The sequence below is a fragment of the Rhinolophus ferrumequinum genome, chromosome 15, assembly GCF_004115265.2.
Source record: "Rhinolophus ferrumequinum isolate MPI-CBG mRhiFer1 chromosome 15, mRhiFer1_v1.p, whole genome shotgun sequence".
NCBI lineage: Eukaryota > Metazoa > Chordata > Mammalia > Chiroptera > Rhinolophidae > Rhinolophus > Rhinolophus ferrumequinum.
The window spans coordinates 40911012-40938200 of NC_046298.1; the positions used below are offsets into that span (position 1 = coordinate 40911012).

The following is a 27189-nucleotide window of genomic DNA, read 5'->3' on the forward strand; positions in this document are numbered from 1 at the left end:
GGAATTCTGGGAAGTGTATTCCTTCGTATGGCTTCCGCTCTAGGTTTCCAGGTTGCTGCCATTTTTCACCTTGCTGTAGTGAGTTGGTTCTGCTTCTTGCTACCCTTCCGAACTTTCCTGGGTTCTGGTACTACCCGACCATGAATTAGGAGAAAGAGGTAGAGTGAGAGAGCGGTGGTTTTCAGGGGGCGGGCGGCACCCTCCTTGGCGGAGCCTCTTTGCGTTTGGGTCGGTGGGTTGTGCATCGCCTGGTTGGAGGGTCTCCAGCGCTTTCCGCCTCCCCAAGCCGCGCACCTTCACTCTTTCTGCCGTTTCCTGCCGTAGAACGTTCTGCGAGTTACCTAAATTTCTCTCTCCGATGTTTTTCTGTAAAATTGTGGTGATGTTACTACTTTCCTCGTACCGTGGTTTGAGAATTAAACGAGATAGTATAAATAAAAATGCAGTTCCTAGCACGTGGCTTCCACTGTTTAGTTTTGGGTTTGTGCTCAGTTACCTGAAAGCCGTGAACGCTAATATCTTAAGTGGTTCGGCTGCAGTGTCCCTGGCACTTCTCTTTGATCTATGCAGGAAGTCAGACTTAACTCCCAGAACCATTTTTCACTGGAAAGGAGGAGAGGATGGGAAGGGCAGAATATCCAATTTCTCAGAGACAGAGATGTTAAAAACGAGACTACAGGCCCAGAATGGAGTCACTCATGGTAAGTCTTGAGGACAGAAAAGCGGCCACAAGTTAAACCTGACAAGGTAAGGAGACTAAAAATAACCACACAAGATAGCCTGAACATAAAAAAATTCATAACTAAGGTGGGCCACAGCAGGAAGTCACATCTTTAGCCTGAAGCTTCCTTCATAAAGTCAATCTTCACCTTAAGAAAGCCTGTCTATTGTCTTTTTGCATCTAAGATGACATCCTTGGAAGGTCAGTAATCCCTTTTTCCAGACCAAAGCAGGAAACTACTCGTTATTCTTGTCCTTTGATTAGTGTCTCTATGTGGACTATTACCATAACTGTGCTGTACCCACCTATGTAAAAGAAGTACCTGTTTCTCCAATTTACTTTTATCCAATCCCTGGGATTTCCCACTTTACTTTCTCCCACCCCCGTAATCTACCGTCAATGGAGTTCATGTAACCCCCCTCCTTTGATTCTATGTATAAAATAAGCTGCAACTGCCATTTTGCGGTGCATTTTCTCAATCCGTTGAGATTTTGCTTCCCAGCAAGTGTCGTCAGTTTGGCTCAAATAAACTTTTAGAAGCTTTCTCTTAGGCTGGTTGTTTTTCATCAACAGTCTCATCTCACCAAAGTGAGACTTAATGACAGTTTTGGCTCTCTCAGAAATTGAATCTTAAACCAGTCAAGCAGGAATCTCCAGATCAACACTAGTTATGAAATGTGTCTGATAGGCTCTTACCATCCCCTAAAGGAAGTGACCTTGCAATAACCAAGCTGCTTTTTGCCTAGTATAACTTCCTTATTCCTACTCCTTTCTGCCTATAAAAGTCTTGGTAGAAATCACGTTTACAAGAGCAAGTTCACATTACAGAGTACCATCTTTTTTACTATAGCTACAAAAATAAGAAAGCCTGATAGTATTCAAGGTGCTGTCCAGCTGCAAACTGTTCAGTGAGTTGAAATTAATATTCTTTCAGTTGTACAGATGACAAAATTGAGGAAAAAAGGTGTTGCTAGTTTGCCCAAGATGACCCAGTTAAGTGAGAAGCTGAACTAGAATTTGAACCTAGATACTGTTTCCCTAGAGATGATTCTTGCACAGTATTGTCTCAATTTCCATCATATCAGAATCCAAATTTCTACCGTGGGAGCCACAAGTTAACATTGGAGATGGTGCCAGTGTATGTGTGTGTGTTGTGCAGGAACAGAGTACCCAGGCCTTGATCTGCTCTTCAAGCTGTGTACAGCAGCAGCCGCCCCAAGGAAGACGCTCCTTGGCCAATTCACAGTAAGCTTTCATGGGGGTGAGCAACATCCTTCGTCATCCTTTCATGTCCTTTTTCTGTCTTTCCAGACACTAACAAGGCACAATTCTGCCTAGCAGGACTCTCCATATTCAGGAATCTGTACACCTGCAGAAGTGAGAAGAAAAAATGACCACATTCCAGGTGCAAATGGCTTGCCTTTGTTGCGTTAAAATCTCACTACACAGAAGTTCAGGTGTAGTGACTCAAGGAGAACACCAGGCACTTAAAGACCTGTTTACTTTGCACTTGTTTTTAGTGTTTGTTTCATTTTGTTATGATTCATTTTATTTCAGGAGTAAGTGTGGAAAAATTAATAGGAATGACTAGTTTTTTTTTAATTAAAGTTTATTGGGGTGACAGTTGTTAGTAAAGTTACATAGATTTCAGGTGTACAGTTAGGAATGACTAGTTTTCCCTCTTCATTACTTCATTGCTGACACATTAACTACTTTTCCTCATGTGCATTCATAGTTTTATTAATATTCATGATACACATCTATTGCACTTTTTCAATTAATATGACATGACGTTTGTTACTTATGGTTATGGAATATTCCTATTAAATTGATGTGCTTTTTTATTTTTAACTACTTAGCACACATTGACATTAAGGTGGTTTGTGGGTGGCCGGTTAGCTCAGTTGGTAAGAGCACGTTGCTACCAACACCAAGGTTGCCGGTTCCATCCCTGCATGGGACACTTTGAGCTGCGCCCTCCTTAAAAAAAAAAAAAAAGGACATTAAGGTGGTTTGTGAGTTTTATTGTTTCAAGCAATACTGAAGTGACACTTTTCCTACCTGCAACCTTTTCCTCCAAAAAAATCAACTCTCCAAGTAATATGCCTCCGTTTTTTTTTTCTTTTTTTTTTTTTTTTACAGGACTTCATTGGGGAACAGTGTGCACTTCCAGAACTTTTTTCCAAGTCTAGTTGTCCTTTCAATCTTAGTTGTGGAGGATGCCGTTCAGCTTCAAGTTGTTGTCCTTTCAGTCTTAGTTATAGAGGGCGCAGCTCAGCTCCAGGTCCAGTTGCCATTGCTAGTTGCAGGGGGCGTAGCCCACCATCCCTTGTGGGAGTCGAACCGGCAACCTTGTGGTTGAGAGGACGCGCTCCAACCAACTGAGCCATCTGGGAGCTCAGCGGCAGCTCAGCTCAGGGTGCTGTGTTCAATTTTAGTTGAAGGGGGCGGGGCCCACCATCCCTTGTGGGACTCGAGGAGTTGAACTGGCAACCTTGTGGTTGAGAACCCGCGCTCCAACCAACTGAGCCATCCGGGAGGCAGCTCAGCTCAAGGTGCCGTGTTCAGTCTTAGTTGCAGGGGGCGCTGCCCACCATCCCTTGCGGGACTCGAGGAATTGAACTGGCAACCTTGTGGTTGAGAGCCCACTGGCCCATGTGGGAATCGAACTGGCAGCCTTCGGAGTTAGGAGCATGGAGCTCTAACAGCCTGAGCCACTGGGCCAGTCCAATATGCCTACTTTTTTGTCCTCAATGTACTAGGGGCTCAATATTGAAAAAGTACATTTGATAAATGCCACGTTGGAATTTTATAGATAGATTGTTCAAATGTGGCACAGTATAATAGGCTCTAACTGCTGCTTTACACAGATATTATTAGAGATTTTCACACAGGAAGAGCTGAATTCTTTGCTATGTCTGAGTCATATCCTGCATGTCTTTTACTTACTGATCTATTTTTATTCCTTCATGTGTTAGTTTTTTTCAAAGTAATAGTATAACATTAGGTTGGTTTGTGTGTATTTTTAAAATAATAGTCTTTATATTTTAGGGCAGTTTTGCATTCACACTAAAATCCAGCAGAAGGTAGGGAGTTCCTATGTTTCCTCTGTGCCCACACATGCACCGCCTCCCCCATTGTTAACGTCCTCCACCATATTGGTATTTTTGCTATAATAAATGAACCTATCCAACAATATTATCACCATATCATTATCACCCTGCGTCCACAGTTTACATTAGAGTTCACTCTTGGTGTGTATTCTATGGGTTTAGACAAATTAATAATGAATGACATGTCCCCACTGTTACACTATCACACGCGGTAGTTTCACTGCTCAAAATATCCTCTGTGCTCCACCTGTTTTTTTCCTCCCTTCCCCCGACCCCTGGCAACTGCTGATCTTTTTACAGTCTCCATAATTTTACCTTTTCCAGAATGTCATGTAGTTGGAATCATACATACATGGCCTTTTAGACCAGCTTCGTATTAATATGCACTTAAGGTACCTTCAGGTCTTTTTATGGCTTGATAGCTCATTTCTTTTTAGCACTAAATTACAGTTTGGTCTGGATATACCACAGTTTATCCATTCGCCTTCTGAAGGATATCTTGATTGCCTCCAGTTACAAACTAAGGTAAAACTTTGTTTAAAAACATCCAGTCTTGCTGGATTTGCCAAGCCCTTAGTTCTGTCTCTGCATTTACTCCTTAGAGCTGCTGGATAAGGAGGTTTTTGATCTCATCTTCCATTTAAATACATAAAATATGAGAAACCTGCTTAGGTTCACACAGGAAACCAAGCAAGTGTCAAGGAATAATAACCGTTCTGTTTGAAAGTGACAGACAAGAAGATAACATGTACTCAGCACTGTCCCTCTCCCAGTGGCCATTGGTTGTAAGGTTGGGATTACGTGTGTGGTGGTGTAGGAAGTGGTGACGTTCAAGGACGTGGCTGTGGTCTTCACCGAAGAGGAGCTGGGGCTGCTGGACTCCGCCCAGAGGAAGCTGTACCGAGATGTGATGCTGGAGAACTTCAGGAACCTGCTGTCAGTGGGTGAGGACAGGCGCCCTCTCAACTCAATGTCCGGCTCCTGGGGTGTCTTTGTATCTGTGGGTTTTCAAGGCTTTGGGGCCCTTGACATGGTTCCCTGAGTTTGGGGGTCTGACTTTTCTAATATGTGTGTGACACTAAGAGGGAATTATTTTGGTTTTTATCAACAGGCAAGTTTGTGTTTTGTTAAAGACTGTAAATGGACAGCGTCCTGCTCTATATTATCCATTTCTGACCCTATCATGAGTTATAAAAGCAATTTATTGAGTCCTACTATCATTTTTTAATGAAATAAAATGAATTAGATAACATCCTTGTCACACTCTTCCAAAAAAATTGAGAAGTACTTCTTAACTCATTATGCGTATATGTATGGGTCTTCACAAATGGCATTTCTTCAAATGGGTCACGAAGAAAAAATATTTGAAAAACACTGCCTCTGCTTACTTGAAGAGTATGCAGTGGGAACCTAATTTTCCAGGAAATTTTACCACGAATGTGTTGGTTTTAAGCATACGACTTTGCATTTTCACAGGGCATCAACCATTCAAACAAGGCACGGTCCATTTAGTAAGGGGAGAAAAGTTTTGGATGATAAAGGTGGCAACCCAAATAAAAGGGAATTCAGGTAAGAACCAAGCAACTATGAGTCTTAGAGGCAGCTCTCCTGCCTGTTTTACTTTTCTCTATGCTGATTTCCGTCGCCTTGTTCTAAATCACCAAACCTCAATCCTGGATTATTACAACCACCTTCATACTGGTTGTCCTGCTCCCACTCTTTCCATCCTAGACCTTTTCTTCATATAGCAGCCAAAGCGATCCTAAGGAAATGTAAGTCAGGTTGCCATTTGTCTGTTCAAAATCCTTTATGGCTTCTTTTTTATTTTCTTAAAACCACTTAAAGTGGCTCTTGGAGTCCCCTGGGGTCTGCTCTGCATCCCCACTCCCTCTTTGAAAACATCTCTGATCCTCTCCCTCTTGCTCCATTTTTTCCACCCACATTTGTCTCCCTCCTGGTTCTCAGACCTGCCAAGAATACTGTATAGGTCCTACTAGAGCTTTAACAAATTACTATAAACGTTACAGGGCTAACAACAAAATTTTACCATGTTTTAGTTCTTTAGGTGTGAAGTCTGACATACCTCACTGAGCTAAAATCAAGATGTCTATAGGGGCAGGCTCGGTGGCTCAGGTGGTTGGAACGTTGTGCTCCTAATGCCGAGATTGCCGGTTCAATTCCCATGTGGGCCCGTGAACTGTGCCCTCTACAGCTAAGATTGTGAACAATGGCTCTCCCTGGAGCTGGGCTGCCGTGGGCTACCGTGCGCTGCCAGGAGCAGTGGCTGGCCAGTGTGAGTGGCCGGCAGCCAGTGTGAGCAACCGGCAGCCAGTGTGAGTGGCCAGCAGCCGGCAAGAGCTGCCGTGAGCGGCCAACCCATAACTGGCTCAGCGGAGGGAGAGCGCAAGGCTCATCACACCAGCATGGGCCAGGGAGCTGTGTCCTACACAACTAGACTGAGAAACAACAGCTTGAACCGGAGAGTGGGCGGGGTGGGGGCGTAAGAAGGGGAGGGGAAAAAAAGATGTCTATAGGGCTGCGTTTCTTTCTGGATGCTGTAGGGGAGAAACCTTTTCCTTGCGTTGCCAGTATCTAAGGCCTGGCCAGTTCCTTGGCTCTTGTTCCCCTTCCTCCATTTTCAAAGCCCATCATGTTGCCTTACTGACCATTCTTCTGTACTCTTCCTCTGCTGCTCTTCCACCTCTGTCTTCTGCCTTTCAGGACCCTTCTGATTACATTTGTCCTTCCTGGATAATCTCAGAAGCTCTAACTATTGTTACGGTCACCTGATTAGCTACCTTAATTGCATCTGCAACCCAATTCCTCTTTGCTGTGTAATAACATGTTCATAAGTTCTGGGGATTGGACCTTACTGTCTTTCCTGCTGGTGGTGATGTTTTGATAGTTTCCATCCTGTTAATTTTTATAAGTGTTTATTACAAAATTTTAAATTTATTTCACAGCTCACTAAAAGTCTTTTGTTTTCAATTAGAAAAACTGATATGAAAGGCCCGTTTATCTTCATTGAAAGTTTTTCCATACTGTTTTCAGACAGTCCAGAACCCACCTAAGAAAGCAGTGCATGGGCCCTCGTGCTTCCTTTTCACCCCGTCGCTCTATGACTCATGGAGACAGCTAATAAATGAAACATAAACCAGAGTGAATCAAAGATACTGCAGAATATTTCTTGTCTTCAAATGGCTGCTGATCCCATTTCTACTTACTCAGATGCCCTTAGTGTGATTGTGTGTTTGTGTGTGTGCACTTGACCCATAGCCCAGGGAAACTTGTAAGCATGGTGATTGTGACCACAAACATGCCTTCTGTGTAACTCTCCTGGAGTCTTCCTTAGGGGGCATAGTCATTCCTGGGGAGAATACTTTTTTTAATGAGGACCCTGGTGTCTACTCCTAGACAGTTTCCCCACAAATGGGGGGAAAAAATCTCTATTTCCTGAGCTCGCTGACAATAATCAGCTTACAGGCTGATTATTATGGTACCTATTAAGAGGTGCATACTCACCTACAAGTATTTTTCCAAATTTCCACCTTTGGAACTTATCTTTCTATTTGAATAATTAAGGACTCGCTAAGTTCCTGAAGCAAGTTTTCAAACTTTTTAGACCACAAGCCGTACTAAGAAATGCATCTATCAGTGTAACCGGAAGAAATATTTTACATGTGTGTAGAAATATTGTACATGTACGACTTTGCGAGCCAATTCATGAAATGACTCCCTCCTTTCTCTGATAGTTTCTATCCTGATTCTTTTTTCCAGCATGATTTGAAATTTGTTTTACAGCTAACTAAAAGGCTGCAGTTTTCAATCTGAAAAACTGATGTGAAAGCCCAATTGATCTCCATCAAAAGTTTTTCCACACTGTTTTGAAAGAAACGGTCCAGAAGCCTCAGAAGTAACCATTACATAGGCCCTCGTGTGTTTCTTTAACCCCTACTGATTCTTGGTCATCAATAGCATCACCCTTTGTGTATTCCCATGGGTACAGACTTGGCTTCATAGCAAAACGGCAGATTCCTCTCTCTTTTATATTTCAGATATCTTAACTAAGTTGTTGTATCAACACAGAAAAATAAGATGAACTATACATATTATATAGAATTTGCAGGAATGCCTTGGATATAAAGATATAAACAATTCTAGGTTTTGATACATAGGGTTACAAAGAGTTTAATGAACTACATAATTTAGAGGGACAGTTGACACTCATCCACTTGACACCAAGACCTCCTGCACTTGGCACCAGCTGCAAGTTTGGGGGTTCCCAAAACAACCTTAAGATTGAATAATTCTCTATAAGGCCTGATAGAATCCACTGAATGCTGTTAAGCTCATGGTTAGAGTTACTGCAGAGAAGAATACACCTTAAAATTAAGTAACAGAAAAGGCACATGAAAGGGAATCTAGGGAAGAACCAGATACAGCTTCCCCTGTCCTCTCTGCATAGAGTCAAGGGGGTGTTTCTGTATTACTTTCCAGCATGAAGGGATAAAATTATACACAGGGTATGTCCAATCAGGGAACCTCACTGGAGTCTCAGTGTCCAAAGTAATTAAGCTCCATCACATGGCCAGTATACATTGCATAGTTTCATGTGGTTATTCTCAGTCTCATGGTCCACACCACCGGGTAACTGAAAGCCCCATCCGAAATCACATTCTTGGTCTTTCTGGTGTGGCCAGCCTTATTCCTAAATCGTTTTGTTACATCAGCCAGTATGACCCAAGAACTTCAGGAACCCTTTTTGGGTGTGACATTCCGTGGGGTTAGAGCTTATCTGTCAAATGTCCAGGGCAAAGACCACACCCCTTTTTTGGTAAGATTAAATTTTTTTACTACCTAAGGATATGTAACATGAATCCAAATATACAAAGAATTGTATATACTAAGTATATATACAAAATATTGTATGTACTTTGTATATACAAAGTATTTTATATAATATATAATACAGCTTTTCCTTAAAGTTTGTTGATTCGTACTTTATTGTGTATGTTATTTATTTGCTGCATAATTTACTGTCCAAGAGTTTATACTGATTATGAAATTCAGTAGAAATAGCAACAGATTAGCATCATGTGTCATATTATCATTTTTGTTATGTAGTCTGGTTTCTAACTTGTACCTCACATAGGAGACTTGGTATGGTTCTAAATTGGTTTCATTGATGCTTAGTGGAGAGGAGCCTACTGGACTACCTCTTGATTTCTGTAGGCATGTAAACCAGAGACCATGATACATGCCCAGAGGACATAGTGAATAGTCCCTGGATTCATTAAAGTCTCATGCTTTTTCCTAACTGAAATCTTGAAGACAATAAACAAAGCCTTCATTGGTCCATATCTCTTCATTTTCTGTCCTTATAGGAGGCAAGATCCAACAAGAGATGGGGACCATTCCAGAATCAGAACCACATGAAGAACTTTCCTGCTGGCAGATCTGGCAACAAATTGCAAGAGATTTAATCAGATGTCAAGACTCCATGATAAAGAGCTCTCAGTTCCCCAAACAAAAGGATTCTTCCAGCCCTGTTGGGACAGGACTGTCTTTAACTCACACAGGCCAGAAATCTTACCAGGGAAATGAGTGTAAAAAAGTCTTCAGTGGTGTGTCCATCTTTGATCTTCATCAACAGTTAAACTCAGGAGAGAAGTCTCATACATGTTTTGAGTGTGGAAAAAGCTTCTTCCATAGGTCAGCACTCCGTATTCATCAGAGAGTTCACTTCGGAGAAAAATGTTATAAGTGTGATAAGTGTGGTAAGGAATTCAGTCAGAGCTCACGTCTGCAAACTCATCAGAAAGTCCACACTGTAGAGAAACCATTCAAGTGTGAGGAATGTGGGAAAGGCTTCAGTCGTAGAGCAACACTTAGTGACCATTGCAAATTACACTCAGGAGAGAAACCTTATAAGTGTGAGGAGTGTGGGAGGGCCTTCATTCATGCTTGCCATCTTCAGAACCATCAGAGAGTCCACACTGGGGAGAAACCGTTCAGATGTGATATTTGTGGGAAGAACTTTCGTCGTAGATCAGGACTTAATAGTCATTGCGTGGTCCACACGGGACAGAAACCATACAAATGTGAGGAGTGTGGGAAGTGTTTTGGTTGGAGCTCACATCTTCACATCCATAAGAATGTCCACCTGGGACAGAAACCATACAAATGTGAGGAGTGTGGAAAGAGCTTCTTTTCTAAGGCAGATCTTTATTGTCATCAGAGGATTCACATAGAAGAGAAACCCTATAATTGTAAGGAATGTGGGAAGAGCTTCAGATGGGCTTCACATCTTTTGGCCCATCAGCGAGTCCACAGTGGAGAAAAACCATTCAAATGTGAAGAATGTGGGAAGAGATTTGGTCGGAAGTCATACCTGAAAGCTCATCAAAAAGTCCACAGTGAAGAAAAGCCATACAAATGTGAGGTGTGTGGGAAGGGCTTCAAGACAAATTTGGATTGTGACGTGCACCAGAGTATCCACACGGGAGAGAAACCGTACACATGTTGGGAGTGTGGGAAGTGCTTAAGTAAGGCCTCACATCTTAAACTTCATCAGAGAGTCCACACTGGAGAAAAGCCGTACAAATGTGATTTGTGTGGTAAGGTCTTCAGTCAGTTGGCACATCTGCAATCTCATCAGAGAGTTCACACAAGGGAGAAACCTTACAAGTGTGAGATATGTGGTAAGCACTTCAGGTCAAGTTCATATCTTAAAATTCATCACAGAAACCATTTTGGTGATAAATTTCATCCAGTCTTACAGGAAGGAAAACAATTTCTTTTATTAAAGTGAGTGTTTCAGCTCTAGCTCAGCATATCCCAGTGATCCCAAAACCACACAAGTGATGCACGAAGAGCTTCAATCAGAACCTTGACAGTTACAGTTACCACTCAAGAGACAGGCCTTAGAAATAATAATTTGTTCAGACATTTACAAAACTAATGTTAGATGTTAAAATTGGTGTCCTTTAGGATGTAATCTACGTGAGGGCAGGAAGCTGGTTTGCTGCTGAATCTACACAACCTTCACACTGTGTGCTCACTACTTAAATGAATCAAAGGGAGAAAATGTATATTTAAAAATTGTGTCTGGAAAAGAAAACCTGTGAAAATAATTCAGAGAATCAAAAGTTGAAATACAGAAATACACTGGGTACTGCATCCCACAGCATTATTTTGGTAGTATCCTATTGCAGTTGGCTCCTAGCCTATCCTCTGCCTCAGTTCTGAGGTTGCGTTCTTATTTGGGTTTCTGTCTGGTGTCCCATTGCTGTATATAATGTAAATTCAACACTATTTTGTGATTTTTCACAGTGCAGACTGAAACAGTTTCGACTTTGTAATAACTGGCTACTATATGTTTCACAATTGAAATTTTCAATGTTCAGTAAGTGTTCAAAGCAACACATTAAAAGTATCAAATTTAGTTACCAGTGACTAAAGTTTCCTTAGTTAATCTTCAATTTATCATTGATTTTTAACTTTTGCATTTCCATGCAGGCTTTAACATGATTGCCTTCTAATTGTAGCATTTCTCTATCAAACTTCATGAAATGTATTCATACTGGTATAGGAATGACAGTTACATGCTTTTTTTCTTGGTAAAAACACATTTAAAAAAATTTTTTTTATTGGGGAACAGTGTGTTTCTCCAGGGCCCATCAATTCCAAGCCGCTCTTCAATCTAGTTGTGGAAGGTGCAGCTTAGCTCCATGTCCAGTTGTGGTTTTCAATCTTTAGTTGCAGGGGACACAGACCACCCCTACGGAAGCTCAGCTGCAGCCCATTGTCTTCAGTCTAGTTGTGGAGGGTGCGGCTCAGTGGTCCATGTGGGAATCGAACTGGCAACCCTATCGTTCAGAGCTCGCGCTCTAACCAACTGAGCCATCTGGCCGCCCCGAATCTCTTTGGCTGTAAGAGTCAGAATGACACCTATGCCGAGCTCTTCAGCCGTCGTGCTTGGTTTGATTGTGGACTTAATTCTCTGAAATTTGGTGTTTTCATTGCTAAAGGAAGGATAATAATAACTAATGAAAAGTTCAATTGAGGGCAGAGCTCTTTTCCATGCGGACAAGCTTCCACTTTGGCCCTCAAGTTGTTTTTCCTACCAAATTAGTGGTGCCATAAGGTCCCAAGTAGGGGCTGGTACCTTCGTCGCTCTTCATCAAATCACTCTACCTCCCAAATCATTCTACCTTGCTCATTATTTAAACTCTCAGTTTTCGTCTCATATTATACTAGTTATTCTCCTTTTAATCATCTAGGGTCCCTTAGACAGTCATTCACCGTTAACTTCTCGAAGAGTGTATCTTCTCACTTGTTAACTTTCCAACAATACTCCTGTCATAATTGGAGGCATGTCGACTTAAGGAAGTCATGTCTTCGGAATATTTTCGCTGGAGGACTCAAGGAAAGGTAAAGCCGACTCTCAGTGTTGGAATCCATGTCCCCAACCAAGAAGTAGGGACTGTGAGTTTCTCTCCGCTCTGGCAATTTGGGAAGTGTAGTCAAGGAGCTTCCTGTAGTTGCAACACTTCTTCCTAGTGATTAAGACCGTTCCTAAAGGTTTTCCCTCGGGCTTTCGGGAAGTGCAGTCCGGACGCCCTGTTGTAGTTGCGGGCACTTCCGCTCCGTAAGGAGGATCTGGTGACTTCTGGGAAGTGTAGTCCAGGAGCTCCGTGGAATGGGAGGCACTTCCGTTCCCTGAGTGTGAGGTTGCCATAGTGTTTTCCATGGGAGTGGTGCCTCCGTTCTACCTCTCCGAACTTCCTGGATGCTTGGGACCCACAAGGACCCGTCGGCCGAATTAGGGAAAAAGAAGCCTTGGCCGATAATGCAGGTATCGAGGGGCGAGGTCGGCGGTGCCTCTGCGTTTGGGGCAGTTCTCGCGTCCCCCAGTGGGTCGCGTAGCGCCTGGTTTGAGAGTTCCCGCGGCTCTCAACTCGTGGCGACTTAATCTCCCTGTGCCTCCCGTTCCTCTTATTTAAAATGGAGATTTAGGACCTTCCTAATAGAATTGTTTTGGGAATTGAAAGAGGTGGTACAAATCTAAATCTTAAAAGAGTTCTTGCCTTCTGGTGAATGGTGATGTCTCAATTTCCTGAGGAGCGATCAGGTCCCCAAGTTAGGGTCAGAGCTCCCCAGCTGCAGTGACCCTGGCTCTTTTCTCTGATCGCGGCATTCCGCTGGGTAATCCCAGACTCCTTCTGACGTCTTTTTTTAAGAAAGGTGAGGATTGCTTCTAGATTGCACGGAGGGAGAGGAGGCTTTAATTTTTCTGGAGGACGGCGACACGATCATGGCATTTCATAGCATTCTTTCTTTCCCCAGCTTGATTTCTCAAAAAGGACTGAACCGAGATAGAGGGAGTGACTCCTTGGCTACTGACAGCAGAGCTCCACGTGAGTGGGACTTGGCGTTTTCTTTTTACAATAGTTCATGTAAATCGGAGAATGTGTGGGATGTGTAATCGAGCATCGGTACTGGTGATAATTAATCCTTAACTGCTAACTTCGATGATGAGGGCTTTATACAGATAAATATATTATGCCACACCGTGGCTCTGTGAGGAAATACTGCTTTTTTCTTATTCTATAAATTGAAATCGCGACCCAGGGAGCATAAGTTATTTGCCCATAGTCACCCACCATATAAGAGGCTTACCTGGGGTTGGAATTTAAGCAATCTGAGTCCAGAGTTTGAGTTCATAATCTCATGGATGTATTCTCCTTAAACAATAGGAACTAGCTGGAATCAGGCCGGGGAGTTAGGACTTGGTTGTGGGGGACCTTAAAAGCAAGACTAATGAATGAATGGGCTTGGACTTTTCTATGATTTTTAAAACATTATCAACTGTTTTGTTTCACTTATTACAAAAAATATATATATTTTTAAATTTTACCATCTTAAACATTTTTTAAAAATATTTCTTATAGAATCATATCATTGTGGCACATTCAGAAATTACAGAAGTATCAGAGAAAAAAATTGGCATTATCCATTCACCTAAGATGTAAAGATAGCAATTGTTAAGCTTCTAATGCATTTCAGTTTAGTAATTCTTTGTGTATATTTGTGTATTTCTTTATAAACATTTGATAGATCTTTTATCATACTTTTCTTAATGCTTTTCCCTTTGTGTGTTTTAACTATAGAAATTTCCAAACACTGCCAAGAAAGAATAAACTAATGAACTTACATATAATTTCATGATTATCCTTATTATTCTCGTTAATATTGTTATTCCAATGACCGTTTCCTGATTTTTAAAAACTTTTTATATAATTTTAAACCTAGAGAAAAGTCACAAAAATAGTATTGGGAATTCGCATATACTCTCTACTCAAATTCACAAATTGTTTACATTTGATCTTTATGCTTTGTGGCTCCATCAGCCAAATAACACCAAGAATATACCTATATTTAACGGCAGCTTATTTTAGCTTTCTGCAGGAAATCAGGAAGTGTCTTGGGAAGAGAGATTTAGAATAGGTTGATTGTAAGATTTTAGCATCACGTCCTTGGTAATATTAGACATTATTCTAGATAATAGTGTCATCTATTAGATATTAGGTACCTGTTAAGTTATTACTAATAGTGGTTGTTAGTGTTATCTATTAGATAATGTTAGAAAACATATTAGATAACATACTATTATATGACCCACAGTCCTTTATTTCTTTTGTTCTGTTTTTCATTTGAAGTCCTTGTAATATAATATTTTTGCTGGAGGACTCGGAAAGGCAATGCAGACTTGCAGTGTAGTCTGTCCTCCCACTCCCCCACCCCATTTCAAAGTCCAATTTTAGGCATTGCCTTAATTTGTATATTTGTTTATAAACATTTTACAAATTTTTATCATACTTTTCTTAATGTTCTTTAATGTGGAACAATTCCATAGCCTTTGTCTTTTTTGTTCTCATTGTTGTTGAAGAGCATAGAGGTGAGTTATTTTGGAGAAAGCCCTTCATTTGGGGTTTATGTGATATATTCCGTGTTTACGTTCAGATCATGTGTTGTTGGCAGGGATTCCACAAAAGTGGTGAGTTGTCTTTGTCATTGCATAACAGGAGCCGGAGGATGTCGGTTTGTCCCTATGTTGGTGAACTCAACTTTGTTCACTAGGCTAAGGTGATGTCTGTCAGATTTCTCCATTGTAAAGTTACTTTTTTTTTTTTCTGAAGTTAATAAAGTTTTTTCTGGGGAAATACATTTATTAGTGGGTATTCTATAAAGGCGAGCTTCCCCTTGCCCTCCACTTACTTATTCATTCATTCATTCAGATATAACTATTATATCAGTATGGACTCAGAATGCCTAAGTTAGTTCCTGTTCATAATTTAAATGATGTGAAAATTAACAAACATTTATTTTTACAACTTGAGGTATTTTGTACATATCATAGAATTCACCCATTTCAGGTGTTCAAATCAATGATTTTTTAACTTTGCTGAGTGGTGCAGTCATCACCATAATTTATTTAGAACATTTTTGTTTGCTCAGTTGTATTCCTCATGCCTATTTGCACTTAACCCCCACTCGCCTCCCAGATACCCAGGCCACCACTAACATACTTTCTGTCTCCATAGATTTGTGTATGCTGGGCATTTCGCTAAATGGAATCATACAACATGTTGTCTTTTGTGACTAGCTTTTTGCACTTTCCACAATGTTTGTGAGCTTCATCCACACCGGAGCTTAATCAGCACTTCATTTTAATTGGCAAATGATATTCCATTGTGTGATTATGCCACAATTCGTCTATTCATTCACACGTAGCTCGACATGACGGTTGTTCCCAGTGTTAGGTTATTATGGATGATGCTGCTGTTCGCAATAATTGTCCGTGTGGGTGAGTAGCCTCCAGGCCACCCTTTCATGTCTTGTTTTCTGCCTTCGCAGGCACTGCCAGGCACAGTTCTGCCTCGCTGGGACCTGTATTACTCAGGACTCCACATGTTCCCAGAAGTTCGAGGAAGAATGACCACATTCAAGGTGAGTCGGGCTTGCCTTTCTCACTTTGAAAATTCCATCTCATTACTCAGTTCTTTTCTTGGGACAACTTAAGCAGAACAACAGGAAACTGAGGACCTGTTGTGCTCCCAGGTCTTACTTTGTCCCTTTTGGGTTTACTTTGCATTTGTTTTTACTTTTTGTTTTATTTTATTATTGTTTTATGGAATGGAAAAATTCTTAGAAATGAACAATTCTCCCACTTTACTGCTTCTCTACTGACAAATTAGTGGTTTTTATTTTCTCATACTCTTTTTCTCTTGTACATTCATAACTATATTTGTATTTATGATATACAAATCTTATTTTAAATTGTGACTTTTTCTCTCTGATATAATATGTCTATTTTTAGGGTTACATCACATTCCCATTGAATTGATGTACCTTTTAATTTTAACTACCCCCCAGTCATAGACATTTAGATGGTTTAAGAATTTTACTGTTTTTTTTTAATTTATTTTTATTTTTCAATTACAGTTGACATTCAATATTGTATTAGTTTCAGGTGTACAGCATAGTGGTTAGACATTTATATGATTTATGCAGTGATTCCCCCTAACTAGTTTAGTACCCACCTGGCACCATACATAGTTATTACCATTTTATTGACTATATTCTCTATGCTGTGCTTTACATCCCTATGAGGAATTTTACTGTTTGAATCAACACTGCAGTGATGGCTGTCTTACATAAAATCTTTTCCCCCAAAATGAATTCTAAAAGCAATCTTCCAAGTTTTGGTCCCATAACAAATTTGATATGTGTCAAGTTGGCTTTTTTCTAGGTAGAGTATCCAAATATAAGCATGACCCACCAGACTCTCACTGCTGCTTCACACAAATATTATTGGAGATTTTCACACTGGAAGAGCTAGATTCCATCTTCCCCACGCCTGAGTCGTGCCTTGTGTGCATTTTATTTATTGGTCTTTTTTGTTGTTTTATGTATTAATTTGTTTGACCAAAGGAATAGGTAACCTTATTTTAAAACGTCTAGAGATACTAGAAGATTTGCCAGTAATTTGTATTCTGCTACTCCATTTACTCAGAGCAGCTGAACGAGGAGATTTAGGTCTTATCTTAATCTTAAACACATGAAATGTGAAAAACCTGCTCAGATTCCCACAGGAAACCAAAGGCCAGGAATGGTAACACAGAAATGCTCAGCGCTCCCGACACATAAAGACATAACTTAGCACTGTCTTTGTATAAAATCTTTAAACTTTTCTGTGGCTAAAGACACCTTACATAGTATTACCAGAAAAAATAACAACATAGAGCGTAAGGGTGTTGGGGGGTGGGGGATGAGGGTGAGGGGGATCAAATGTATGGTGATGGAAGGGGAGCTGACTCTGGGTGGTGAACACACAGTGTGATTTATGGATGATGTGATACAGAATTGCACAACTGAAATCTATGTAATTCTACTAACAATTGTCACCCCAATAAATTAAAAAAAAAAAAAATAACAACATAGGCCAAGAATACGTACTATATAAATGCCAAGGAAGACATAATAGGAATCTTATGCATAGAATAAAGAAAAAACCCAATGGAATATGAATGAAGGACATGAACAGGCATGTTTAAAAGAAGAAATAGAGATGGTTAATAAACATTTGAAAAGGTGAAGATATTCATTTATAATCAAATAGGTGAGAAAAAGAAAACAAAAATTCTTCCAATTACCAAAACCATGGGAAATTTTATAACCTGCTCTTGGCCGTCATGTGGAGAATCAGGGTGCTTGTATTCTTTTGAAAGATTTGGGAAATAGGAAAAAAATTGGGACAAAAATCTGCTATTGTATGATCCTAATTTTAAGCATGCTTATTTTATTTTAAATTTTATTTACAATTATTTTAAATAATTAGGAAAGTTAAGTCGACATAAAATGATGTTCTTTGCAGGATGAGTTATAATGGAAAAAAATATGTAAATAAAATATTCATTACTTAGAACAGGTAAATATAGATCTTCGGTTCCCTGGAATAACAGAGATGAAATGGATATTAATAATGATAATAAGAAATAAGAATAACAGCAAATGTTTATTAGGCACTTAGTCTGTGCCACACACTGTCCCAAATGCTATAGATATACCCTTGCTTAATCCTTGAAAGAATTCTGTCATATAAGGACCATTATACAGAGAGGAAACTCGGGCAGGTAGGCACACTTGTCCCAGGTCACACAGCTAGTAAGGGAGAGACCTTTGGGATGCATGCTGAGGCATGCCGGCTCCAGAGCATGACACTGATGCTGCCATTAAGAGATGTGGTTGGGCCGGCCCGGTGGCTCAGGCGGTTAGAGCTCCGTGCTCCTAACTCCGAAGGCTGCCGGTTCGATTCCCACATGGGCCAGTGGGCTCTCAACCACAAGGTTACAGGTTCAACTTCTACAGGGGATGGTGGGCTTAACAACGGCAACTGGACCTGGAGCTGAGCTGCACCTCCACAACTAAGATTGAAAGGACAACAACTTGACCTGGAAAAAGTACTAGAAGTACACACTGTTCCCCAATAAAGTCCTGTTCCCCTTCCCCAATAAAAAAAAAAATCTTAAAAAAAAACCCAAAAAAACCCTCATAGACACAGTCAATAGTTTAGTGGTTACCAGAGGGTAAGGGGGGTGGGGGATGGGAGATGAGGGTAAGGGGGATCAAATATATGGTGATGGAAGGAGAACTGACTCTGGGTGGTGAACACACAATGTAATTTATAGATGATGTGATACAGAATTGTACACCTGAAATCTATGTAATTTTACTAACAGTTGTCACCCCAATAAATTAAAAAAAAAAATCTTAAAAAAAAAAAAGAGATGTGGTGTGGGGCTTGAGATTACACAGGATGACCTACATAGCTGTGCCCACCAGGTTACCAAAAACTTGTTTATTAAAGACATTAAGAAAAGTGAAAGTGATAGCATCCAGGATTCATGTGTGTGAGAGAAAGAAGGTGGGTGATATCAAATATGTTTGGAGTAAATTACTAAACGCTTCTGGGGGCATTTGGCAGTAATCACTGAAAAGTAAAACGTGTAGCCCAGGATGCCTCTTTAGGTTTCCTGGGGTTCCTTGTAAGTAGACTCAGTGAGGGCACAAAATTAAAGTGGAGGACTATTATCATCGCCACACTTTTGATGAGGCTGAGGAAAGGTGTGGCATTGGCAGGATAGATGGAAAAGGGCTGGGAGGTCTACAGGTTGACGTAAGCCTCTCACGCTTTGGCACCACTTCCACCCATCCACTCCACCTTCTCAGTGCTATCCCTCTCCTCTCCCGGTGGCCATTGACTGTGAGATTGAGATTACATGTGTTTGGTGTAGGAGGCGGTGACATTCAAGGACGTGGCTGTGGTCTTCACTGAGGAGGAGCTGGGGCTGCTGGACTCCGCCCAGAGGAAGCTGTACCAGGATGTGATGCTGGAGAACTTCAGGAACCTGTTGTCAGTGGGTGAGGACAGGCCCCCTCTCTAGCCGAATGTCAGCTCCCTGGATTGGCTTTGTGTCCTCAGGTGTTCAAGGCTCTGGGGGTCTTGAAATGGTCACCTGCATTCGTGGACCTGACTTGTGTACCAACAGTTTTTAAAGAAATAAAATTAGGTAGAAAATACCAGTTTATTAGGAAGAACAGAATGCATTGCAGCAAAAACTGCGGCCAATTATGTGAGTGATGTAAGAACCACTGTGAGGAGATTTAATGAAAATAGACGTTGGTTAGAAATAGCTGTTAGTAATACATTTTAATGCATATCTGGCTTGGTCTTGAGATGTTGGTATTTCTTCAAATAGGTGATGTTTTTTAAAAAACGTTAGAAAAACACTGGTTTTGATTAATTGATCAGTATACAGTAGGAATCAAAGTTTCCAGTAAATTGTACCTTTTAGTGTGTTCATTTTAAATATCTGACTGCTTGGTTCCCGGACGTCACCCCATTAAACATGATATATTTCACTTAGAAAAGGAAAAAAGGCTTTGGATGATAACAGTAACCCAAGGGGAAGGGAAATCAGGTAAGAACCAAACTGATGGGAGTCCTTGTAGATGTTTTTCCCATGTGTTTTACTCTTCTACACCCCTTTTGCCGACATCTGGTCCAAATCACCAAACCTCTTTCATGAATTACTTCGTCCGCCTTCGTGTTGGTTGCCTGCTTCCACTCTTCCCTTCCTTTGGTCTGTTCTCCACGTAGCAGCCAAAGGGAGCCTTAGGAAATATACGTCAGATTGCCATTCCTCTGCTCGAACCCCGTTACAGCCTCTTATTTTTCTTAAAACCTCTTAAAGTGGCTTCTAGAGTCCTCCATGGTCTGCTCTGCGCCCTACTCCTTCTCTGAACACATGTCCGATCCTCTGCTTCTTGCTTTGTCTCTTCACCCACATTGTCCTCCCTGCTGACTCCCAGAGCTGCCAGGGAGGCTCTATTGCCTGTGGCTGCATAACAAATTTCCATGATATCGCGGCCTAAAACAGCACATGTTTATCTTACAGTCCTATAAGTTGCACGTGTGGCCTGGTTCTTCAAGATGTCAGCACAATTGCATTTCTTTTTGGAGGCTCTAGCGGAGAATCTGTGTTTGCGTTTTCTGCTTCAAGAGAGTCCCCACATTTCTTAGGTTGTGGCCCCCTTCCTCCATCTTCTCAGCCTAGTGCTTCTCTCTGCCTGCTCTTGCTCTTTGGTAGTCACATTTCCCCCTTCTACTTGAAGGACCCTTTCGGTTACATTGAACCCACCTGGATAATAGAGGATCGTCTTCCATTTTAAGGTCAGCTGGTTATCAACCTTAATTCCCTTTTACCATGTAACCTGACATATTCCAGGCTCCAAAAATTAGGATGTGGATTCTTTGGGGAACACTTTACTTTGCCTGCTACAGGTACTTCTGCCTCAGAGCCCTTACTTGCTTTCTCTCTGCCAGACATATTCTTTCACCTAAAATCCTCCTGTTGCCTCCTTACTTTATTCAGGTCTCTGCTCAGTTTTAATTTCATGAGAAAGGCCTTCTCTGACCACCCTGTGTAAAATACCATCCTTTGTCTGCTCTCCTTGTTCTGCCTTTTATTGTGTCTGATGTATTTTTGTTTATTTGCATATCATCTCTCTCTGCATTAGAGTGTAATCCCCACGAGTGAGGAATTTTGTCTCTTGTTTATTGCTCTATCCTTAGTGCTCAGAATAGTCTGGTATGTGGCAGGTGTCTGTAAATATTTGTTGACTGAGTGAATGTGTTAATGGATCTGTCCATGGGTAGTGGAGATAGCTCTAGGTGCAGTGTAAACCAGAGTGAACGAAGGATGTCGCAGGTCATTTGTTGTCTTCTGACGAATGCCTGTCCAATTACTTTCTACCTCAATTGCTCTCTTGGGTGCCCTTGACATGAATGCGTGTTTGTGTGTGTGTACTTGACCCACACTTAGTTTATATAAAGACTTGTAAGCATCGTGGTTGTGACCAGACTGAGTAACACACATTCCCTGTGGCTTTCCTGAAGCCTTCCATGGCGGGACATGTTCATTTCTGGGGAGAATACTTTGGAATGAGGATTCTGATGTCTGATTCTCAGATAGCTCCCCCACAGAAGGATAAAAGATCTGTTTCCTACAGTGTCAGACAGTCACCAGGGTACAAGCTGCCTTTCCCATCTGCAGCCCATTCACCTCTTTCAAAGTGCCCGTCCATTTTATTGTCCCTAGGTTTCCTCTTCCTGTCCCTGAGGGGGAAGATTTAAGATGATTGAGAGTGACATGAGACACACACCTGAATGTCGCCAATATCTCTGGTTCAGAAATCTGTTGTGCCTTTGTTTTCCACAAATTTAGCCATTTAACAAATGTTAAAGAATATAGATTTCATCAATTTTCCCTGTAAAGACTTGGTATTTTCTTAACTAGTGAATATTATAACCTGCAAAGAATCAGGAAACTTCCTGCTCAAACTCGACACATCCTCAGAGAGACTCTCTGTCCTCCTCACACTACTACTTTTAAGGGTCAATTTGTGAAATATAACCATAAACTACATTACTTACCAAGAAGTACATAATCACTGAGTAAACATTTTTCCAAGCTTCCTCTCTTGGAACTTACCTTTCCATTTGAATAATTTGTTTAATTAAGGACTGGGTAACTTTTAGAACCAAACTTTTCAAGGTTTTTTATTTTTTTTAAATCATGAACCATAGTAAGCAACGCATCTTTCATTGTAACCACGACAAACATTTCATGTGTTGTGCAAGTACCGTGTTTCCCCACAAATAAGACCTAGCCGGACAATCAGCTCTAATGCGTCTTTTGGAGCAAAAATTAATATAAGACCAGGTCTTATTTTACTATAAGTAAAATATAGTAAAATAAGACCTGGTCTTATATAACATAATATAATATAAGACCAGGTCTTATATTAATTTTTGCTCAAAAAGACGCATTAGAGCTGATTGTCCGGCTAGGTATTATTTTCGGGAAAACATGGTATGCACTTACCTCCATGTCTTTTCATGGCTTGATAGATCATTTTATTTTAGCACAGAACAATCTTCCATTGTGTGGATTCACACAGTTTATTTATCTGTTCACCTACTGACGACCATATTGGCTGCTTCGAAGATTTATCATTATAAATAAAGCTGCTATAAACATCCATGTACAGGTTTTTGTCTGAACATAGGTTTTCAACTTCCAGTAAATATCAAGGAGCACAATAGCTGGATCGTATGGTAAGAGTATGTTTAGTTTTATTAGAAACAACCAAACTGTCTCCAAAGTGGCTGTGCCGTTTTGCATTCCAGCAGTGAACAACAGTCCTTCTTGCTCCACATCCTTCAACAGTTGGTGTTGTCAGTGTCCTGGATTTTGACCATTCTGATAGGTGTGCGGTGGTATCTCATTATTATTTGAATTTGCTGTTCCCTGATGACATAAGATGTGGAACATCTTTTCATATGCTTAATTGCCATCTGTATACCTTTTAGGTATGGTGTCTGTTAAAGTATTCTGCCTAGTTTTTAAATCGGGTTCTTTGTTTTCCTATTGTTGAGTTTTAAGAGAAGTATTTTTTAACTAATTGAGAAGTTTATTGAAAGAATACTCACCAGATATTTAGATAACTTTGCATAAATATAGAAACTTTAGAATACCAACAAGGGTAAGTCTTTTAGAAAACACATTTCTAAACTTAAATTATTAAAAGTGGACAAAAGTTTGTAATGGTTGTCAACTCATTTAATGTCTATGAACATCAAAAAACAAGATGAGGTGTATATGTGCTAAATTTCCAGCAATACTTTGAATATATAAATATAAGTACTTCAAGGTGTTGGATATCAGAATATATTACATTAACCCCAAATTTGAAGTGTTAATTATATTATTGCTCTTCCTTAAAGTTCTAGTTGATACATATTTCTATATAACTTTTCTGTGTACATAGTTCATTAACTACATAATTTACTATTTAAGATTCTACACTAACTTTGAAATTCAGTAGAAATGGCCAGAGATTAACAGTTTGAATCATATTGTCAATTTTTTAAATTAAGTCTTTGACATCTAGCTTGTATCTCACATAGGAAACTTGGTGTGTACTAATAATGGGTTTCATTTTGCTTAGTGGATAGGAGCCAATTGAACCACTTCTTGGTTTCCGAAAGCGTTCAAACCAGAGAACATGATACATAGTGGAAAAGACAAACTGAATAGTCCCTGGATTCATTAAAGTCTCATTCTCTCTCCTAAATGTGAAATCTTGAAAATGCTAAAGAAAGCCTTCAGTTATCTGTTTCTCTGAATTTTCTGTCTTTACAGGAGGAAAGATCCAAAGTGAGATAGAGACTGTTCCAGAAGTAGAACCACATGAAGAACTTTCCTGCTGGCAGATCTGGCAACAAATTGCAAGAGACTTAATCAGGTGTCAAGACTCCATGATAAAGAGTTCTCAGTTCCCCAAACAAGGGAATTATTCCAGCCCTGTTGGGACAGGACAAGCTTTAACTCACACAGACCAGAAATCTTGTCAGTGTAATGAGTGTAAAAAATTTTTCACTGATGTCTCCCGCTTTGATCTTCATCAACAAATACACTCAGGAGAGAAGTCTCATACATGCAATGAGTGTGGAAAAAGCTTCTGCTATAGCTCAGCACTCCGTATTCATCAGAGAGTTCACTTGGGAGAGAAACGCTATAAGTGTGATGAGTGCGGTAAGGAATTCAGTCAGAGTTCACGTCTGCAAACTCATCAGAAAGTCCACAATGTAGAGAAACCATTCAAATGTGAGGAATGTGGGAAAGGCTTCAGTCGTAGATCAACACTTACTGTTCATTGTAAATTACACTCAGGAGAGAAACCTTATAATTGTGACAAATGTGGAAGGGCCTTTATTCACGCTTCACATCTTCAGGAACATCAGAGAATCCACACTGGGGAGAAACCATTCAGATGTGATATATGTGGGAAGAACTTCCGTCGTAGATCAGCACTTAATAGCCATTGTATGGTCCACACAGGAGAGAAACCATACAAATGTGAGGAGTGTGGGAAGTGCTTCACTTGTAGCTCAAATCTTCATATCCATCAGAGGGTCCACACAGGAGAGAAACCTTATAAATGTGAGGAATGTGGTAAGTGCTTCATTCAGCCTTCACAATTTCAGGCCCATCGGAGAATCCACACTGGAGAGAAACCATATGTATGTAAAGAGTGTGGTAAGGGCTTCATTTACAGTTCAAGTTTTCAAGCCCATCAGGGAGTTCACACAGGAGCAAAACCATACAAATGCAATGAGTGTGGGAAGAGCTTCAGGATGAAAATCCATTATCAAGTTCATCTCGTGGTCCACACAGGAGAGAAACCCTATAAATGTGAGGTATGTGGGAAGGGCTTCCGTCAGAGTTCATACCTCAAAATCCACCAGAAAGCCCACAGTGTGGAGAAGCCTTTCAAGTGCGAGGAATGTGGGCAGGGTTTCAATCAGAGTTCACGACTTCAGATTCACCAGCTGATTCATACTGGGGAGAAACCATACAAATGTGAAGAGTGTGGGAAGGGATTCAGCCGTAGAGCAGATCTTAAAATTCATTGCAGAATCCACACTGGAGAGAAACCGTATAATTGTGAGGAGTGTGGAAAGGTATTCAGTCAGGCCTCACATCTTCTGACCCATCAGAGAGTCCACAGTGGAGAAAAGCCATTCAAATGTGACAAGTGTGGGAAGAGCTTTAGTCGGAGTTCACACCTTCAAGCTCACCAAAAAGTCCACACTGGAGAAAAGCCATACAAATGTGAGGAGTGTGGGAAGGGCTTCAAGTGGATCTTGAATCTTGACATGCATCAGAGGGTCCACACGGGAGAAAAACCATATAAGTGTGGGGAGTGTGGGAAGCACTTCAGTCAGGCCTCAAGTCTTCAACTTCATCAGAGTGTCCACACAGGAGAGAAACCATACAAATGTGATGCATGTGGTAAAGTCTTCAGTCGGTCTTCACAACTTCAGTATCATGGGCGAGTTCACACAGGGGAGAAACCTTACAAGTGTGAGATATGTGGTAAGACTTTCAGTTGGAGATCAAATCTTGTAAGTCATCACAAAATTCATGCTGGCGATACATGTTATGAAAGTGACGAGCGTGGTAAGAACACCAAAGAATTGTCAGAGGAAAGGAGTTCTACAAAATGATGTTTTTTTAAAACTCGTGCAACATGAATTATTATAATCATCAGATTTCATAGAAGAGAAAGTGTTTGTTTTAGTTTAGCGGGTGTTTAAGCAATAGTCAGACATCTCAGTTTTCAGCAGGCCACCTTTGTAGATGCTGCAATAAACGCTTCAGAACTTTGACATTTACCAAATGTCGCTTAGAAGATGGGACTTATAAAGGAAAAGAATTAGGCCTGGACTTAACAAAAGTGTAATGATGGGCAAGCCAGGACTGACACCCACTAGAATGTAAGCTCCCTGAGGGCAGGGCCTTTGCTGCTGAGTCTGCACAGCATTCACGTTGACCTTTGCCGGGAGGTGTGCTCCGTACTTGTATGTTACATCACTCAGTATTACAGTCCACAGTGTGAACGTGGCATTACCTTCTTGTAATGGGCTCCTGTCCTCCCCACAGCCTCTTCTCAAATTGGGCTCTTATTATTTGGGGCCCCGTCTTGTTTTCCAAGTATTGTGTACAGTGTAATTTAACTATCTTTTGTGATTTTTCTGACAGTCCAGATTGAAACAGTTTTTTAACTTTACAAGAAGTTGCTGCATATTGCACAGTTGACTTCTATATATCAATATTAAGGCAGGTGTTTACTGTCACACTTTGAAAGTGTCACAAGTAGTTACCAATGACAGTTTTCTTAATCAACTTTGAATTTATTATTGATTTCTGATTCTCTTCATTTCCATCCAACTTTGACATGTTTGCCTTCTGATTACTGTAGCATTTCTTTGATCAAAGCTTCTCAGGTAGGGGCTATGTCATATTTTCCCCCATACCCATGAAATGAATACCAAAAACAACTTGTGGGAATTTGATAATTTTATCAAATTTATTACTAAGACAAGGCTGACATTTATATGCTCTTTCCTGTCGGTAGCAGTAAAGCATGATTTGGGGAAAGGGTATATATTAAGATACAGGTTGTACATCTCTTTGATCTGGAAATCATATAATTGGAAGTTATGATTGTGAGATTGAAATTCCAAGCAGATGAACATTACATTGATGATGCCACTGAATTATTATTTTAAAGATTTTATAGGTGAAGGGGAACTGGATTTTATTGAGGAACAGTGTGTACTTCCAGGACTTTTTTCCAAGTCAAGTTGTTGTCCTTTCAATCTTAGTTGTGGAGGATGCCGTTCAGCTTCAGGTTGTTGTCCGTTCAGTCTTAGTTGTGGAGGGCGCAGCTCAGCTCCAGGTCCAGTTGCCATTGCTAGTTGCAGGGGGGCGCAGCCCACCATCCCTTCCAGGAGTCGAACCAGCAACCTTGTGGTTGAGAGCCCACTGGCCCATGTGGGAATCGAACCAGCAGCCTTCGGAATTAGTAGCATGGAGCTCCAACTGCCTGAGCCACTGAGCCGGCCTGCCACTGAATTTTTAAAAGTGGCAATAAGTGTACATCTATAGGAATTTGAGTTTTGATATATTCCTATATTAACCTGAAGCCATTAAAAATTATGGCATATGTCTGTAAGGACTGAAGAAATACGTAATATGGGCTCTGAGAGATTATAGACTGAAGCCTTCATAGCACAATCAGGCAATCTTTGTGAGTGTGTGTATGTGTGTGTTTGCACGTGTTCATGTGTAAGACAGTGTGTAAAGAGATACTACTCAT

The 27189-nt window shown here is 40.7% G+C and overlaps 1 protein-coding gene across 11 annotated transcripts; it reads left to right on the top strand.

The window, feature by feature from the left end:
- On the top strand, positions 1-26689 carry LOC117035491 (zinc finger protein 234). Of its 11 annotated transcripts, none has more exons than XM_033129374.1 (7): positions 21-158; positions 571-701; positions 1881-1982; positions 2063-2126; positions 4652-4778; positions 5311-5403; positions 9219-11280. In XM_033129374.1, exons 4-7 carry the CDS (start codon positions 2112-2114, stop codon positions 10643-10645), a joined length of 1662 nt encoding a protein of 553 aa, XP_032985265.1. In that variant the 5' UTR covers positions 21-158; positions 571-701; positions 1881-1982; positions 2063-2111; the 3' UTR covers positions 10646-11280. The 11 variants fall into 11 exon arrangements, 10 of the variants coding, with proteins under 10 accessions (XP_032985263.1, XP_032985265.1, XP_032985262.1 ...); XM_033129371.1 differs by having other exon boundaries at positions 1881-1966; XM_033129372.1 differs by having other exon boundaries at positions 1-78; positions 1881-2126.
- Positions 26690-27189: the final 500 nt, after the last annotated feature.